At 47.3% G+C, this 17,977-nt stretch overlaps 1 protein-coding gene across 1 annotated transcript; it reads right to left on the minus strand.

Annotated features, from left to right (window-relative positions):
• Positions 1-436: 436 nt before the first annotated feature.
• On the minus strand, positions 437-15,628 carry LOC143844385 (proto-oncogene Mas-like). The gene is made up of 4 exons (XM_077351426.1): positions 15,511-15,628; positions 13,618-15,295; positions 12,437-12,801; positions 437-6,897 (listed from the first exon to the last, which is right to left on the minus strand). The coding sequence occupies exon 2, from the start codon at positions 15,249-15,251 to the stop codon at positions 14,280-14,282; it is 972 nt and encodes a 323-aa protein (XP_077207541.1). The 5' UTR covers positions 15,252-15,295; positions 15,511-15,628; the 3' UTR covers positions 437-6,897; positions 12,437-12,801; positions 13,618-14,279.
• Between the last annotated feature and the right edge of the window lie 2,349 nt (positions 15,629-17,977).

A 17,977-nucleotide genomic window follows, 5' to 3' on the forward strand; every position in this document is an offset into this window, starting at 1 on the left:
GGTAAACGGTAATGACTGGGGAAGGCACTGGCAAACCACCCTGTATTGAGTCTGCCATGAAAACTCTGGAGGGCATCACCCCAAGGGTCAGACATGACCCGGTGCTTGCACAGGGGATACCTTTACCAGTAGTACTATTAATACTGCTACTACTACTTTTTATTATTTTCAGAAGCTTGCCACGTTGTTCTGCAATACAAGAGTAAGATTTGAGTCTGGTAACCCCTAAGAGACCAATGAAAATTTGATCACACAAACATTTGGGAGTCAAAGCCCCTTTATCAGTATTATTATTATTAGCTGTTGTTATTTCTGTGTATAAAGATTAAACATATTCCTCCTCCTTTGTTATGGGCTCTCGTTGCCTCTGCTTGTGGGTTCTGTGAGGCAGGACTCGGTATGACTCTTGCAATATTTCAAAGAGAATAAAAATTTTACTCTTCCCTGCATCATGGTGTGCAACAAAACATAGAACTTAGGAACACGATAGAATAGTAGGAGACAATTTGAGTCCAGTGGCAACTTTTAAGATCAACAAAGTTTTATTTTAGGTATAACTTTTGGTATGTGTTGAATATCACTGACTCAAGCTTTGTTCTGTTGCTTCAGACCAACACGGCGAACCACCTGAATCTATAGGAGAACAAGGATCTTTTGAAGTCCAAGCAATTACTTTTTTTTTCCTCCTTTGCAATTTTTTTTTGCAGTCCTGTGAGAGCTGTTTTCAAAGAGCAATTCTGTCAGAGCTCTCTCAGCTTCACCCACCTCACAGGGTGTATGTTGTAGGGAAAGAAAGGGAAGGTGATGGAAAGGAAGGGAAGGCGCTTTGAGACTCCTTCTGGTAGAGAAAAGCAGGGTATCAAAACCAATTCTTATTCTTCTTCCCCTCCCCCACTCATGCAAGAGCACTTTGGGCTCCAATTCCTCCCCATTTGTGTTTTCCCACCATCTCCCAAAAAAGAAGTTGGTCCTGAAAATGTGTCAAAAATCCTGTGAGCACTCCATCCTTGTTGACCTCCATTGCTGTCCCTTTGCATCTCAAGAAGGTCAACCTTTTAGCTCCTGCATCCTGCAGACAATAGGACTTGCTTTCCTCCAGATCCAGGAGGCCCTTTGGAGCAGGAGTAGTCAACCTGTGGTCCTCCAGATGTCCATGGACTGCAATTCCCATGAGCCCCTGCCAGCATTTGCTGGCAGGGGCTCATGGGAATTGTAGTCCATGGACATCTGGAGGACCACAGGTTGACTAGCCCTGCTTTGGAGGACACCGACACAGCAGGCTAAGTTGTTGGTTGCAGCCAGCCAAACAGACATAGAGACCCCACCACCCTTTTCCAGCCTGAGGCCTGGCTGGATTTATTGGTCCACAAAGCGCTTTCTGTCTGAAACGCTTCCCACTTGCAGGAGAACAACCCAGGCACATCTCCGCAACTTTGCTGAAAGGCTGGCTAAGAATATCTCCCGAGAACAGTAAACAATGTTTTCGGGTTAGGAAAGAGGCCAGGGGATATTCATTACTCATCTTGCCAGCTGATACATCATAGAAAAATGGTTTTGTTTTTTTTTTCAAGGTAACCTACTCTTTGGAACAATGGCCCCAAGGAAACGATTCTCAGCTTTTGTCACTTAGCAGCCAGCTTGCAAACAGATACTGGGGATGCAAGGGGAGGTTTGGAATGATCTCACAGTTACCAACTCAGGATGGGGAGAGCCCTGGAGTTTTGGGGTTGGCGCCTGGGGTGGACAGGTTTGTTGGGCTATGAAAGATCTGCAGTGGGCATGCTTCAAAAGAATAAGAAGGACATCTTACAGGGCAACCTTCATCCCATTGTTTTTGGGAAACTACAGTCTGGGTCCAGTGTATCTAAGGGATTGCCTGTCTGAAGACACCCCCCGATGAGCATTAAAGGTAAAGGTAAAGGTATCCCCTGTGCAAGCACCGAGTCATGTCTGACCCTTGGGGTGACGCCCTCCAGTGTTTTCATGGCAGACTCAATACAGGGTGGTTTGCCAGTGCCTTCCCCAGTCATTACCGTTTACCCCCCAGCAGCAAGCTGGGTACTCATTTTACCGACCTCGGAAGGATGGAAGGCTGAGTCAACCTTGAGCCGGCTGCTGGGATCGAACTTATGCTTGGCCAATGCTGGTAGTCCCCGGCCTCAAAGAGGTGCACCTGGCCCTGAATTTAAACTCATCCATGGATCTGTCTGCCTTTTTAGAAATGTCTTTTAAAGAATGACTTAACTGTTTTTTTTTGGAGTCTTCCTGCTCCTTTGAACACACTTCCTCCCTGCTTACCCCCAGAACTGGCAGAATGAATGCAAATGAACAAAACAATTAGTTAGACTACTAGGACTCTCTCTTCGCTTTCTTTAAAAAGTCGCTTCTCTTCGCTATAAAACTATTTCATTATTTTAAGCATTTTTCAGTGAATGATTTTTGATGTGGAACACATCTTCTGGCACGCCCCCTGGGACAGAAATGGATATGGACATGACATCAATAGTCCCACCCCAGGGAGTGTGTCAGAAGGGGCAGGGAGGGAGGGAGGTGGCCAGTGGAGGAGTAGGCCAGTGTGCTGCCTTCCAGGCCTTCAGGGAACAGGGTGGAGGCTGTGCAGCTCCCAGGGGCCAGCCGGCAATCCAGCAAGCCTCCAGGGCATGGGCGACAATGCTGCTGAAGGCCAGGCACCGCCCTCTGGTCCAGAGGAGACCAGAGCACTCCTGGCACAAGAAATAAGGAGGGAGGGATGGGTGGGTGGGATCAAAGAGCTCTGGAGCAGGTATATGTTCCACATACCTGTGATTGTCTGTGATTACTTTTATTAAATTCTAGCCGAGAGCTTTTTTCAAACATAATGTACGTTTACTTCTGATCCTCTTGAAAACTTTATTTTTATTAGGGATATCAGCCTCCAAGTGGGAAGCATAATTACAGTCTTTCCTGCTAACGCCAACAAATGAAGGTTTTTTTTTTTTTTTACGGCTAATGTCTTTTAAGCGAACGATATTTCTTAATGTACAGAAACACAGTAGGCACAGAAGTGCCGAAACAAGAGGGCAAGACGCCCACGCAAGCTGAGCTCAAAACGAGGTAATTATAACCACTTTATTAGAATTGAAGGTTACAATCCAGCATTGGGACACTCAGGTTTGCTGTGGCTTGGCTAACCTGCCTTCACAATATTATGTGAAAAATTTCTTGTGGTTATTGTTACCACGTTTAGAGATCCACTCGCCACAACGAGGTCGTAAAAGCATCCAGCAGGAAACGTGGTTGCTTCAACATTCCTGTGTCTACAGTGTTTCTGTAGAATTCCTGATTCTGTGAATTTAGGCAGATTTTGAGTGGGTGCGCAGAAAGGACGGTGTCGGTGCTTGGATCTGATGGCTCTTTCTTGCATGCCCAGGGAAATGCCGTTTGTTACTTTGGGATCAGAAGGCGAATGTCTTCCAGGCCAGATTGGCCAGGAAATTTGGGGATTTTTTGAGCATGGAATAGGGGTCCCTGTAGGTGGGCAGGTATCTGTGAATTTCCTGCATTCTGCAGAGGGCTGGACTAGATGACTTTGGAGATATCTCCCAACTCTATGATTTTATGATTTGTCAGCATTAACAGTAAAGTGTGTAATTAACCTTCAACACAGCTTAATGTTTTGGTAAGCAGGGATTTATTTCCATTTTATTCCCTGACTGCCCGTGTGCCTCTGTTCTTTAGTCTTTCTTTCCGCACTCAGATGGGGATCCCCTGGAATGACATCTCATCTCCAGATGGCAGAGGTCAGTTCCCCATTCACAACTTCAGAAGCTGGTCCTTAACATGGCCCATCAGGTCTGACTTACCAGAGTACATAAGGCTTAAACAAGCTTTTCTGAATTGGCTGATTGAGCAAATCTAACCAGTAGCTGCAGGAACTGTGAATTTCCATCCACTTCAAAGTGTTGTTCTGCAATTGGGCCACCAGATGGCCCATGAGTGTCATGAATGAAATTGCAGGAAGGTGAGTTAGTGGGGGTGGGTGAGAAAATTTATTGGATGACTTTCCCAGGCTTCCACAATAGCTCCTGCGATTCCTACATTCACCAGCTCAGTCAGAAATGCAAAAAGCAGCCTGCATAATAAAGGAACGACCGACAATAGATCACTGAGATCAACACTATTCTTCAAATACAAAGATATTCATCCAGTGATGATAAGGCCAATCCCTCATTGATGAAATAGTTGTGGACATCAACTTAGGGGGTGAGCCCCTAATTCGTTAGAAACATTTAATGGCTATTAAGAGGATAATAAGGAACATAATTAAATTGTGACTCCTGACTGCTCCCATTTTATGATGAAGTAGCACCCAAAAAGCAAAGAGGTATGTGAGGAAAGGTTGCCAACTTTGGGTTGAGAAATTCCTGGTGATTTGGGGGGGGTCTGGGGAGAGGAGGGACCTCCTTTCTTGCATAGTACGAATGCAGCTGCCAGTTACTGAATAGTTCCGCAGTCAAAGCCCTGAGAATTTTGTTGATTGGCTGGAAACAAAACAGGTTTCAAGCGGATTGGCTGGAAACAAAACAGGTGCACTCAAAATTGGCATGAAAAATAGCAAAGCAGGTTGATTTTAGAATTTTGGGGATGAAGCCTGGAGAGGGTTGAGTTTGGGGAGGAACCTCAGCAGGCCATAATTCCCTAATCCACCATTCAAGGCAGTCACTTTCTTCAGAAGAACTGATCTTGGTGAGCTAGAAATCAACAAGAAGAGCAAGAGAGCAACCTGGAGGCTGGCAACCCTACCTCCAAGCTGTTTTCTCATGAAAAAAGTATATTGGGTGGGAAGTATTTTGCTGGTTCTTTTTTGCTTTGCATGAACTACTTGTGCACATGGGACAGCAAAATCAGTGAAGTAACATGCTTGGCACAGGCTTTGCACAAGAAAAGTATTGGCGAAAGGCAGGCAATGAACCCAGGGCTCTTCTGATGTTCTTATGTCATTGACCCCAATTTACACATTTGCTCATATAAATGGCAGAGAAATCAATCAGTGGCAGAGAAGTCAAGTCACATAGGATTAGGCCTTGGACTGCACAAAGACACAGAGGAGCTTAGGATGCAACCCAAGTGCAAATCATTTCTTGTGTGTCCCAATAAACCTGCCAAATTACATCGAACCTTACAAATCTACTCTGACCAGGGTGTAGTCTGAATGGGGCTTTTTACCCACTGCCAGCTCGAATAAATCCCTGCTGTCTACACTGAATTCGATTTCCACTTTGATTTTCGGTGCTTTAATTTTTCACTCTGAAACATGCATGATTGATCCAGAGTGACCCTACCTTTTCACTGTGATATCCAGAAGTGGATATAACCCTCGATATTTCAAAAATCGGCATCAGTAAATGTGAAGATCTCCGCTTTTTGCGAATTAACTTGCTGCGTTGTGCTTCCAACACTGTAACAAGGCAGTCTTCCCTGATTGGCTAGGGCATCAGTTCAAAGACTTCCTCTTCTTCAAAGGAGTCTCAAAGTGATTTACAATCACCTACCATTCCTCTCTCCACAACAGACACCCTATGAGGTAGGTTAGGTTGAGAGAGCTCTGGGAGAGCTATAACTGGCCCTAGATCACCCAGCAGGCCTCACATGGCTCAAAGCTGCTTACAATCACCTTTCCTTCCTCTCCCCACAAGGGACATCCTGTGCGGTAGGTGAGACTGAGAGACCTCTGAGAGAACTGTGACTGGCCCAAGGTCACTCAGCAGGCAGCCCATGGATTAGGAACAGGGAATCAAACCCAGCTCTCCAGATTTGAAGCCATCACTCTTAACCACTACACCAAGCTGTGTGTGTGTGTGTGGGGGGGGGGCCGAGGGACAAAATCACTGAATAATAAATCCCAAAAAGCAGACCAGCAATTTCTACAATAGATTTGACTTTCTGTTCCCCCCCACCACAACTTAAAAAAAACCCAATGCTTAAAGTTAAGTCATCCTAAGATGATAGTTTTTCATGCAGTTTGGATGCTGCAAGGTTTTTCAGTTGTTAGTTTCACTCTCATCGGTTCTCTGCCATCTGTAGCATCCCCTTTGTCCTGGAGAACCCGCTGGAGTCCGGTGATCAGAGGCTCTGTGGAATGACAGTTCCATCGTTTCCCCACCAGGTGTTAAAATACCAGTTTGAGGCTACTGTTTACCAAAAAGAAGAGATGGGGAAAGGTGAAGACTAAAAGAGGGTCTCCCAAGGGATGTAAGGGAGTTCACAACAATGCATGGGCCACCAAAGATCAGGAAGGAAAGGCACATTAAAATCACTACGGTATTTAGACTCCCCGCAGGCTGTTTCCGATATCGACAACAAAGGTCGACGAGCAGAATGGTAGTGCAGATAGCCAGGAGAGAAGGCAAAGACCCAGACGTTCTCAATGAACATTAGCCCAGCGATGTCATCCAGCGGCACACCGCAGACCAGGTAAAAAGAAACCTCCTTGTCACAGGTCATGCCCGACAGGAGCCAGGAGGACAACCTGGCCGACAGACGTTTGGGCCGATAGCACTAGTACCAGTGGGGGAACAGGACTGCCCCGCATGTCCTCTCCATGCTGATGGTGGTCAGGAAGCACACAGTGTCCACGTGGGTTATAAGGAAGAGGTTGTACGATAAAGCAGCCAAGGGTCCGTAGAAGAACGAGCAACCGTGGGAATCAGGAACACGGCCCAAAATGCCAAATCCACGAGGATGGTTTTCTAATCCAGAAGCCAAGAAGCCAGGTCATGTGCCCGTTCCCCCCACAGCTGAACAGGCCGCTAGGAATGGCAGTGGTGAAGACACTGTAATGAACCTCTTCACCATCCATTGCCTTTGTGCCGCCTGTGATGAAACAGCAGCCATCTGGATAGCTTTCCTGTACCACATCTGTTTTGAAAGAAGAGATGGAGGGAATGATGTCATTCTTTTTGGAACGAGACACAGAGGACGGCTGAGAGTCGTGTCCCCCCCCCCTGTCCACGCCCACTCAGCAAGCTAAAACAGCCTTGCAAAACATACATGATGCAAATTAATTTAATCCATCGCTCACTTGGGTCCTGAACTCCAAAAGGGAAATGAATCATCTCTGTTTGGGCTATTCTCGTCTGCCTAAGAGGATGCCATTAATAAAGCTGAGCGTTAATGGTCCAAGCACTTAAATAAATTCTCACCACAATCTATTCCAACAGATAAGACTGGTAGGCCTGGATTACAATGAACCTGCTGCAGATGGTGGGTTGAGGGGTGATTGTCTTAATAAAGGCCCCCTACTGTGATTTTCTAGTTCCCTGACCGGGATAGCTCTAGGCTAGCACCATCTTTTCAGGTCCCAGAAGCTAAGCAGGGTCGATCCTGGTTAGTATTTGGATGAGAGACCTCCAAGGAATAAGAGGGTTATAACGCAGAGGCCAACAACGGCATGCAGTATCTGGATGCCTCTTGCCTTGCAAACTCCACCAGGGGGTGCTACGAGTCAGCTGTGATTTGAGAGTAAAATTTAAAAAAGGAAATTTAGATGTTTTAGGGGGTGTCATTTCACGTTGCTATCTTGAATTTCCATGCTAAGATTGCTCCATACTCCAAAGCTCAGTTTTGATGTCTGAAACCTGTTCATGCTTGTCACTTGGAGGAGGGGAGGGAAAGGTTCCTGTTGGCAGCAGAGGACAGGACCACAGTAATGGGGTTTAAACTACATAGAGAATGGTTCCCAACGTTTCCCTTAAAGTGGAAGCCCTAACTTCTCTCAGCAGAAGTTCCAGAAACCCTAACTTCCCGCGGCAGAGATTTTCCTCTTGGATTTATTCCCCCTCCTCTGCTGGCTCCAATCTCCCCCCTTCAAGAAAAGAAAAGGAAGGGGCTCCTGCTGCACGTGGCTCCCCTTCCTTCTGAGATTCCCTAATCATGTGCAGAACATTTTTCTGTTCAATTGGGATAAGGGGGGGGGAGTGGGATAGAGGAAGACCAGAGTTCAAATTGATTTGAATCCAGAAGGATCCACGACGGAATAAACAAAGTAAGTGCAGAATCAGCCCTGTTCTGTCCAGCTTAGGGTGGGTAGATTGCTAACATAAGAATAGAATGTGGTTTCAGGCTGAAGAACCTCTGGAGGCTGATCTTGTTTCTCAGGTAGGAAAAAGCCAGAAGGGGAAGGATTTCCTTGAAAGCTGCCAAAATCCTTTCCTTTTATGGCAGCGCCTTGCTATTGTAAGACGCCCCAAGGCTGCTGACTTAGTGTTCCTAAGGGAAGACTGCCGCGGATCGGCTTATAAGGCTTGAGAAAATAAAGAGTTGGCAAATAATTTGGGCTGAGGGTTCTAACTTTGTAGTTTCACTCCACCCCACACACACTTTCCTTGTCCTTTTCCTCTCCGGACTGCCAGCAAGATTAGTTTAAAAACAAAATCAAAGAAGTCAGAAATGAAGTCCGCTGACCTGCCTTTTAAAAGCTTCTTGGAAGAAGGGAGGTCCATGATCTCCCTCTCTTCAGACAGGGTTCACCTGTAGACTAACACACCTGTAGACTAACCAGGGGTAGTCAAACTGCGGCCCTCCAGATGTCCATGGACTACAATTCCCAGGAGCCCCCTGCCAGCATTCGCTGGCAGGGGGCTCCTGGGAATTGTAGTCCATGGACATCTGGAGGGTCGCAGTTTGACTACCCCTGCTGTAGACTAACACAAGACCCACCTAGAGGCTGGCTTTCCTAACAGCAGCCATTTCCTCCGCGGGAAGTGATCTCTTTAGTCTTGAGAAGAGCTCTAATTCCAGGGGATCCCCAGGTCCCACCTGGAGGCTGGCATCCCTTAGCTGAACATGATAAACTGACCTACATTCTACCTTGGCAGAGTGAGGATTCAAAGCTGTTTCCCCCCAAATCTACACTGCACTGGCATTGTCAGGGAAGGCACTTTTGAGGCCTCCTCTTAAGGGTTAACACCTGTTGTGACTAACCAGCTCCATCTTGCAGGTGTTCCTAAGTGGGCCTTTGCAGCCCTCTTAGCATCTTCAAGGCCGAAGAAGGGGAGGAGCTCATTGGCTCCAGGTGAAAACAGGTGAGCTAAAGGACGGAGAGGGGGAGGGAGGTCCTTTTCTGGAGGGTTCCAGCTGGGGGTGTGCTCTGATTGGGTTACTGCCATCACCTGGCTCAGCCTGGCCAAAACCTATCAAGAATTTGGAAGCCAGAGGCTTGATTGGAAGGACCAGAGACCTCAAGGTGTGGACCTGGGCCTTCCATTGCTTGAAAGGCATGCTGTGCTGCTGGGTGCGAAGTTCCTTTGTGTTAGATTGCTGTTAAGTCTGTCTTCCTCATTTTCTGAGCGGCTTGATTTTAGAGATGAGTGTTGCTTATGGAAAACTAATATTTCTAAATTTATTCTAATGAATGCTCTCTCTATTTAAAGGAGGCTGCTGCTTGTGATCACTTAGCCCGGGGAACCCACAGAATCAAGGTTTGGATTCCTTGATGCTTATGCACTGGGATGCCATCCTCCAGGTGGGACCTGGGAATCCCTTAGAAATGGAACTGACCTTCAGACTAAGGAAGAAGAAGAGTTGGTTCTTATATGCCGCTTTTCTCTACCTGAAGGAGGCTCAAAGCGGCTTACAGTCATATTCCCTTTCCTCTCCCCACAAGAGACACCCTGTGGGGTGGGTGAGGCTGAGAGAGCCCTGATATCACAGCTCGGTCAGAACAGTTTTATCAGTGCCGTGGGGAACCCAAGGTCACCCAGCTGGCTGCATGTGGGGGAGTGGGGAATCGAACCTGGCATGCCAGATTAGAAGCCCGCACTCCCAACCACTACACCAAACTGGCTCTCAGAGATCTGTTCCCTTGGAGAAACTGACTGCTTTGGGGGGTGGGGGGTGGAGTCCCTAGCATTATGTTTCACTGAGCTCCACCCCTCCTCCCTGCCATTTTGTGGTTGGCTTGGCTTCATCAGGCAGCCATTTTGTGCTTGCTCCACTGAGTCCGAGTTCTAAAGAGCAAAGCGGTCGGGGAGCCCCAGTGTTGACTATCTCGGGAAAGACCTGGGTGCTGCTGGCTCCCATTTTATTAATTTTAATTTTTGTATTTCTGTAATTTCTCCCTGATGGGGACCCAAAGCAGTTACTGTCTTTCTCCTCTCCTTCATTGCTGCCTCACAACATCCCTGTGAGGGAAGCTAGGCTGAGACAGTGTGACATAAGTGTGGATTTGAACCTGGGTCTTTCTGACTCTAGTCTAGTGGAGCCCTGTTCATCACTACACTGGCTCTCTTTACTTTGCCACTAAACTCACTGGAGGACTCCCAGGCCACTCATTTTATCTCTGCCCAGCCTACTTCGCAAGGTTGTTGTGAGTATAACATTGGAGGAGAAAGAATGGTGTCGTACACTGATAGTTCTCCTGCCCTTGGTCCAATCAGATCATGCAGGCAAGGCTAACCTTCAAGTGACAAAGGGTCTCTCAGAACACAAGGAATTAGGTCCCAGCTTGAAGCCCCTCCCAGAGAACTAAAAGAACAAAATTAAAACGGACAACAAGCAATTTCTCCACTCAAACACTGAGTTCCTTGAGGTCGGAAAATCTGCCTTCCCCAGATCTCCCTTGCAGGGCTGTTGTGAGCATACGGCAGAGGGGGAGAAAAAGAACCTCTGTATGTGGCCCTGAACTCCTTAAAGGGAGAGATAAAATAATAAACGGGAATGAAACGAAGTTAAAGCGCCAAACTCGGATGACAACAACAAACTGTTGCGATTTCTAACTCAGGAAGTCTTCATTTTAGCCATGGCTCATGAGGAGACCACAGAGGGGAGAGGAACTCCATTGCGGGTAGCAGCCTCTCAGCAGGCACCTTGCAGTTACGGAGACAGTCCCCAGGAGACAGTGGGTGCTTTCGAGGGTGACCTCTTTGGCACGGTACCCCACTGAGGTCCCTGAACTTTCTCCCATCCCACCCCAAAATCTCTGGGAGTTTTGCAATCTGGAGCTGGCAGCCCTCCTCCTTCACCCCAGCCTCCAACCCCACCAACAGCCGGGAAATGCGAGGCATCCCTCAAGCCCCCAAAGACCCAAGGCTCATCGTCCTGGTGAGATGCCACAGCAGTCTGGGGCACCTGGAGGTAGTCATTAAGGTGTTTTCTAGAGTTGCCAACTCCAGCCTGGGATATTCCTGGAGAACTGTAGGGTGGAGGCTGGGAAGCATGGAATTTGAGGAGGGGGCTCAGATGGATGCTGATGCCATAGCCCAGTGCCTGCTGGAACTGATGGGCAGTAGGCCCAGGATGGACCAAAGGGAATGCGGCTTTACACAGAGAGGGAGGAAAGGGTAGAATTGGTTGCCAGAGAATGTAGGATGGCCCCAGGAATGAACAGCTTTTAAAGGGGTTTACATAGATTCATGGAGGATGTTTATCAATGGTGCCTGAAGAGAACCTCCACATTCAGAGGCACTAAACCTCTGAATCCCAGAGCCAGGAGGGAGCAAAGCAGAAGGCTTTTGACCTCTGCCTTATGGTTGGCCACTGGGTAAGATGAGATGCTGAACTAGGGGTCCCTTGTTGGTCTGATCCTGTGGGGCTTTTATTTAAGTTCTTAAGCTATTCCAGGGGATTGGATCTCTGCCACCTGGAGATCAGTTATAATTCTGGGGAAGCTCCAGGCTTCCCTAGGAGGTTGGCACCCCTAGGATCCAAACGCTGGGGCAAAGCAAGGACCCTTGGGTTCTTCTCAAAATGGCTTGAAACATCTTTCCCTTCCTCTCCCCTGCCCTATGAGATACTTGAAGCTGAGAGAGCTCTTAAAGAATGGTTACTAGCCCAAGGCCCCCCACCAGGCTTCCAGTGGAGGAGGAGGAAGTTTTATTCCCTGCTTTTCTAACTTAAGGAGTCTCTAAGGAGTTTCCAGTTGCCTTCCCTTCTCCCCATAACAGACACCCTGTGAGGTAGGTGGGGCTGAGAGAGCTCTTAAAGAATGGTCAATCTTAAAGAATGGACACCCAGCAGGCTTCATTTGAGGGAAGAAGTTTTATACTCTGCTTTTCTTTGCCTAAAGGAGTCTTACAAAACAGCTTACAATTGCCTTCACTTCCCCCTGCAACAGACACCCTGTGAAAGAGGAGGGGCTGAGAGAGCTCTGAAAGAACTGTAACTGGCCCAAAATCATACAGCTGACTGCATGCAGAGGAGGAAGTTTTATTCCCTTCTTTTCTCTGCCTTAAGGAATCTCTGCTTACAATTGCCTTCCCTTCCCCCTGCAACTGACACCCTGTGAGGTAGAAGGGGCTGAGAGAGCTCTGAGAGAACTGTGACTAGCTCAGGGTCACCCAGTTGGCTGCACAGTGGGGAATCAAACCTGGTTCTCCAGATGAGGGCCTGCCGCTCTTCACCCACTCCCCCAGCTGGCCCTCCAGAAAGCAAAGACTTATTTTCAAAAGGCAAAACTTACATCAGATTTCCATCAAGCAGTGCTGTTTGTCTGATAACCATCTGGTGCTCAGCATTCTTCCAAACCCTCCTGTCTGCTAGGATTCTCCTCCGGTGCATTCCCAGCCCTGGGCTTGGCCGTTGGGAGGACTCCCTTCCTCCTTGTCCTCCTTTCTCCACGTCCTTGTCCCTGGAACTGGCTTCTCCTGAGCTTCGGCAGCCGTCCTCCCCCCTCGTCTCCATGCAGATCCCCCTCAGCCTTCTCCGGTTTCTGGATCTCTTGCTTGTTGTGGCTGCTCCCTCTCCAGAGGCGCTCCTCTTCCTGCAGAACTGCTCTGAAGGGGAGTGTCTTGAGATGGAGCAATCTCCAAGTCTTAGCCTAAACTCCTGTTTGGAGAGGGGAAGGGAGAGTTGGGCACGGATGCTCTAGCTGCGGATTGCTCCGTGCAGCGTCTTTGATGTGCATCCTTGGGCAGGCAGCCTTTGGTGGCAGAAGGGTTTTCTTTCTGTATCCTCTCTCTCTCTCTCTCTCTCTCTCTCTCTGGCTGAGCTGGTGTGTGTGGGGGAGGGGGGAGGACAGATGGGTGTGTTTCTAGCCAGCTGTTCAGGGCACAGCGTGGTTAGAAAGCAGTGACAGAGTCCCAGGAAATGCTAAACTCTGGATGGAAACACAGCTCCTTTCAGTCTTTGCTGTGATGTGGAATTGGGTCCTGTCTAGGAAAGCTTTGCCGATATCCTCAGTGGGCTTTCGGTAGAGTGCACCGTTTCACAGCTTAACCGACTAAAAAAAAAAGAAGGGATTTCCTTCATCTCTGGAAACCAGTAAAGGCTAGGCTCACAGTTTTCGCTCTGTGGTGGGCTTGATAATGGGTCCTGATTGTGGCTGTAGTGCAGACCGCCAAACCATTTGCCATCTGCCACAGGAATGTGAACGTCATGCTCTCCAGGGAGATGTCACAGAGCTCTCTTTACTCTCCCCGGCTGCGATTGTGTGGTCTGAAAACGTGGATATTGGTATTCAGGGGGATTGGCAAATTTCTCTGCATAACCGTTATACCTCTTTGGCTACGTATTTTATATCATTATATCCTTTCTGTGTGATTCACATTGATTGCTATATGGCTCCAAGCTGGGTACAAAAAACCCTGAAAAACCCAGAACACTATAATTATTACAAAATATTGAAAACCAGTAAGTACTCACCAAAATAGGGAATTTAAAATAGTATTTACACTCCTTTCAACCCTTGCAGTCATTTTGATATCAGTTTCATGTGGCTCCACCTTTCATCGTCCATAGAGTTTTCCATAGGTGGCTGGATGGAGTCACTGAAGCAGTCGGTGCAAACTTAAATGGACTCCGGGGAATGGTAGAGGGCAGGAAGGCCTGGAGGATCATTGTCCATGGGGTTGTGATGGGTCGGACACGACTTTGCACCTAACAACACAACAACCTTTCATTGCTAGGAATATGCTCAGATCTGCATGTGCCCAGGGACCAAAATAGAAGTTCCCAAGAGGAGAGTGTCGAGGACATCAACTTCTGGCAGCCCCCATATCCTTACCAGTCCCTGCTTCCTTCTGCCCCTCCCTCCCAGCCACCAACCAACTTATCCTTTCTCTTCCTCTCCTATTCTCCATCTGTCAGCTTCAAATTGCCATCACTTTCTGCCTCCGCCAAACAGAAATCTCTCTGCCTCAAATGCCTAATCATCCTTCCATGATGGGTACACTCTGCCAATCATACTTTGCCCTGTACCCAAAGGATCTGCTTGATGCCAGTTCTAGCAAGGTGCGTGCATTGCTGAGTACCCCTTTCAAAGATTTCACTGTATTCTCTTTGCCTCATCCTGCCCATCCTGCCTGTCACTTCCCTTGCCTGTCATTGTTCCCTAACTCCTCCCTAGCATCTGCTTCTTCCTCAAACAGCCTACGCAACACAACCTTCAAGGTCTCTCCGGACTGGCGTTTTTTGCCTCTCCCATTCAAGTAGTAGATGAGGGGGATGATACTGCTGATGAAAGACACTAAGAAGATAGAGCTTTCCTTGGCGTCTAGAGGAAAACCATCTCCATTGAGAAAAAAGAGGTGCACAGCACTCAGAGGAAGGCCGAAGAGGATGAAGACCAAATTGGTGATCAAGATAGTCACGTACAACCTGGGTGGCTGATACCTCCATGACTTACAGCAGATGGCGGTCATCCCGGTCAAACTGGACACCATAATAAGCAGGGTGCACATCAAGAAATTCACAGTGCAAATACTATTTACAATCGTTCCGCAATCCGCCCCTTGAAGATAACATAGCAGTACTATTCCAGAAAGCGCGCCGGAGAAGATCCAGAGCAGAAATGAGATGACAGCAGAAGACCTCCCTGGTCGACAGTGTTGGGACCAGACGGGAAACAAGACACAGAGAGCCATCTCCAGGCCGATGGCTGTTAGGAGATAGAAGCTTGCGCAGTACGTGAAGAAAACAAGGACATCGGCCAACACGAAGAGAAGTTCAAATCCTCCGTAAGTCTCATTATTGAAAAACACAAGGGCCATATTAATATCATAAGCGAGGTCACCCAAGAGGGCCCCCAAGTCTACCACAGCCAGGTTCAAGATGTACGTAGCGAAAGAGCTCCTCTTATTGCAGGAGCTGAGGATCCAGATGATCTTCATGTTCCCCACCAGTCCGCACAGGCAGGACAGGACAATGATGACATACACAATCTGAATCAATACGGTGAAATAAGGAAAATAGCCATCCTGATATTCAGTGACGTTCAGGCCTGTGGCCTCGTCTTTCTCAGCCATCGGTGTCTCATTGCTCTCATTTGCTAAAATCATGATGACGTCACAGCAGTCCCAGCGGTGTCCGTTTACAGTCCGTCCTACGGAACGGAAAAGAAAGCAGCGGGGAATTAGACAGGTAGGCAAAGTTGTACTTTGGAATTATTTATTTATTTTTTAAATTGTTATACTGCCACTCTTCCAGTGGTCTCGCGGCGGTTTACACAAAACAAAACAGTAAAAATACAATAAAAGAAGAAGAGTTGGTTCTTATATGTCGCTTTTCTCTACCCGAAGAAGTCTCAAAGCAGCTTACATTCACCTTCCCTTTCCTCTCCCCACAACAGACGCCCTGTGAGGTGGGTGAGGCTGAGAGAGCCCTGATATCACTGCTTGGTATGAACAGTTTTTATCAGAGCCATGGCGAGCCCAAGGTCACCCAGCTGGATGCATGTGGGGGAGAGCAGAATCAAACCCAGCTTGCCAGATTAGAAGTCTCCAATTGAACTGTAGTCTGACAGTCTCTTCAAGAGCCAAGGGTATCTCAGAAGTCAGATGTTTTTCTTCAAGGACTGATCTCTCTCTTGCAAGAAAGAAGCGGCATGTAGTGCCAACTACGGACGCTCAAGGAAGAAAAGGTTACGCTGTTTTGAATCCAGAAGAACAAAACACAAGTGTGACACTCTCGCAGTCTCTGGGAGAGCAGAGTAGATGCAACGTGGCACCTTCTATCCCATAGGAGTATGGCAGAATCGGTCAGCACAGCCCAGACCCAAACCAATCTGTCTCCTTCATCGCTGCTTCCTTCTGAAGCCGCTGAGAAATGTTTAGGAAGCACTACAGCATTAGCTCAAAGGAGGTTGCTTCTTGGAGCTGAGGAGCCAATGAGCTTTTGGCCTGTGGGTTTGGCTTTCTCAAATCTGCATGGAATGAATTCTGGCTCTTTTTTTTTTTGAGATTCTCATCCATGTTTTCATTTAACAAAATATGGAGATTTTTTTCCCCCTTGGTTTAGCAGTCCAGGACATGATTCTTGATCAGGATGTGAAAATATCTAAGTTTAGTTTAGTATTATGGGAAATAGGAAAGATCTGCTTTCTATGCTATCAAATTTTGGTTAGCTAGCTTTTCAAGTCACACAGGGTTCACCTGATATTAATGATGGGGATGGCGATTGGAAGCCACTTTGAGCCTCCTTCAGGTAAAGAAAAGCGGGAAATAAGAACTAATACTTCTTCAGTAATTTTAGGGCTCTCTCAGCTTTCACCTCCCTCACAGGGTGTCTGTTGTGGGGAGAGGAAAGGGAAGGCAATTGGAAGCCGCTCTGAGACTCCTTTAGGTAAAGCGGCAAATAAGAAGCAACTCTTCCTCTTCTTCTGTGTAGCAACCCTGGACTTCCTAAGTGACCTCCAATCCAAAGACTAACCTGGGCCAACCCTACTTAACTTCTGAGATCTAACCTAGTGGTTCCAGTACAGACCAACATGGCTACCTCTGCGATAATCCAAAGGTGCCTTTCAGAATGCATCTTGATCATGTTGATTAAAAGTCTAAAGCCCGGGACTCATTTGAGTTTGAACAGCAATAAGTAGACTATTTAATTGACTGTTGGGAGAGGAAGCTGTCCTGTCCTTTCATCTTGACCCGCAGGAGAACACTTGAGAGTGGCACAAGAACAGGCCTGATTGGCATGGATATTTATGACTTCCATCAAACGGACCTCTCACCGGTTCCTTCACAAGAGGACAGACATACAGCTGTCTGGAGGAACGGAAAACATATCGATTTCTTCTTCTACATTTTGCAGTTTGATGCTATCAGTGAGGTGGCTGCACATGCCCTTTCTGATAATGCAACATACGATTTGCCACTAACTGACAGGATGTGTGATTGCTGAGGCTCTTATCTCCCCGTCCCTGCTCAAAATTCTCCCCGTAATCATGGATCTGGCTTCATACGCCTGTGTTGATCTTGTAACTCTGCTCCCTGGTGCAGCTTGACTAAGTGTCCATGCCAGGAATTCCCAATTAGGGGTCCGTGGAAGGGGAGCTCCCGAGGGGGACCACGGCCTTTCCCCTCCTGCATTGATGGACTTGGCCACAAGCTACGGAACTGGTCACTTCTATTGTTTCTTCTTCCTGACTATGTGAAGGTCACTCATGGTTTCTGTGCCTGGAAGGGAACAGAATCTAAACACCTACTCCTACCTTAAACTATGTCCTGTCTCTTCCTCCGTCCTCTCCCCAGAATCCTCTTCAAGCCTGCCTATTAAGGGGATGTGACTTCTGGGAAATGTAGCCAGCTGTCATTAATTACTGGGCTCCTTGAAGCCTGGGAAATGATTTCAGGAACTCCTCCATAGTTAAAAGGTTGGAAAAGGCTGGTCTACATGCAAACAGAATATTTTTCTCACTCTTCTCCATCCAAAACAGCAATGGTTGATTGGCTGACTATGATGTTCTTAATTTTCACCTGCAGGGTCCACCCCTTTGTTGCTTCTCCTACTTTATATAGTTGGCAGAGTTTAAATATGCAAAAGAGTTTAAATATGCACTCGCTGCTTAAAGAATAAAAAAAGTTTTATTAAGAAGAGAAATGACAGAGAGAGAGAGACAGACAGATGGGAATGTACTAAGGAGGTGTGCTCAAAAGAGTAATTCAGGACACAGGAGGGGAATATTTGAATATGCTCACTCCACCAGTGCTTCCTGTAAGATATGATTCTTCTGCTCATAAATCATGCACAAAACTGAACTTGTATATTGCAACCTAAAGTTCTTTTG

The sequence above is a fragment of the Paroedura picta genome, chromosome 9, assembly GCF_049243985.1.
Source record: "Paroedura picta isolate Pp20150507F chromosome 9, Ppicta_v3.0, whole genome shotgun sequence".
Taxonomy (NCBI): Eukaryota; Metazoa; Chordata; class Lepidosauria; order Squamata; family Gekkonidae; genus Paroedura; species Paroedura picta.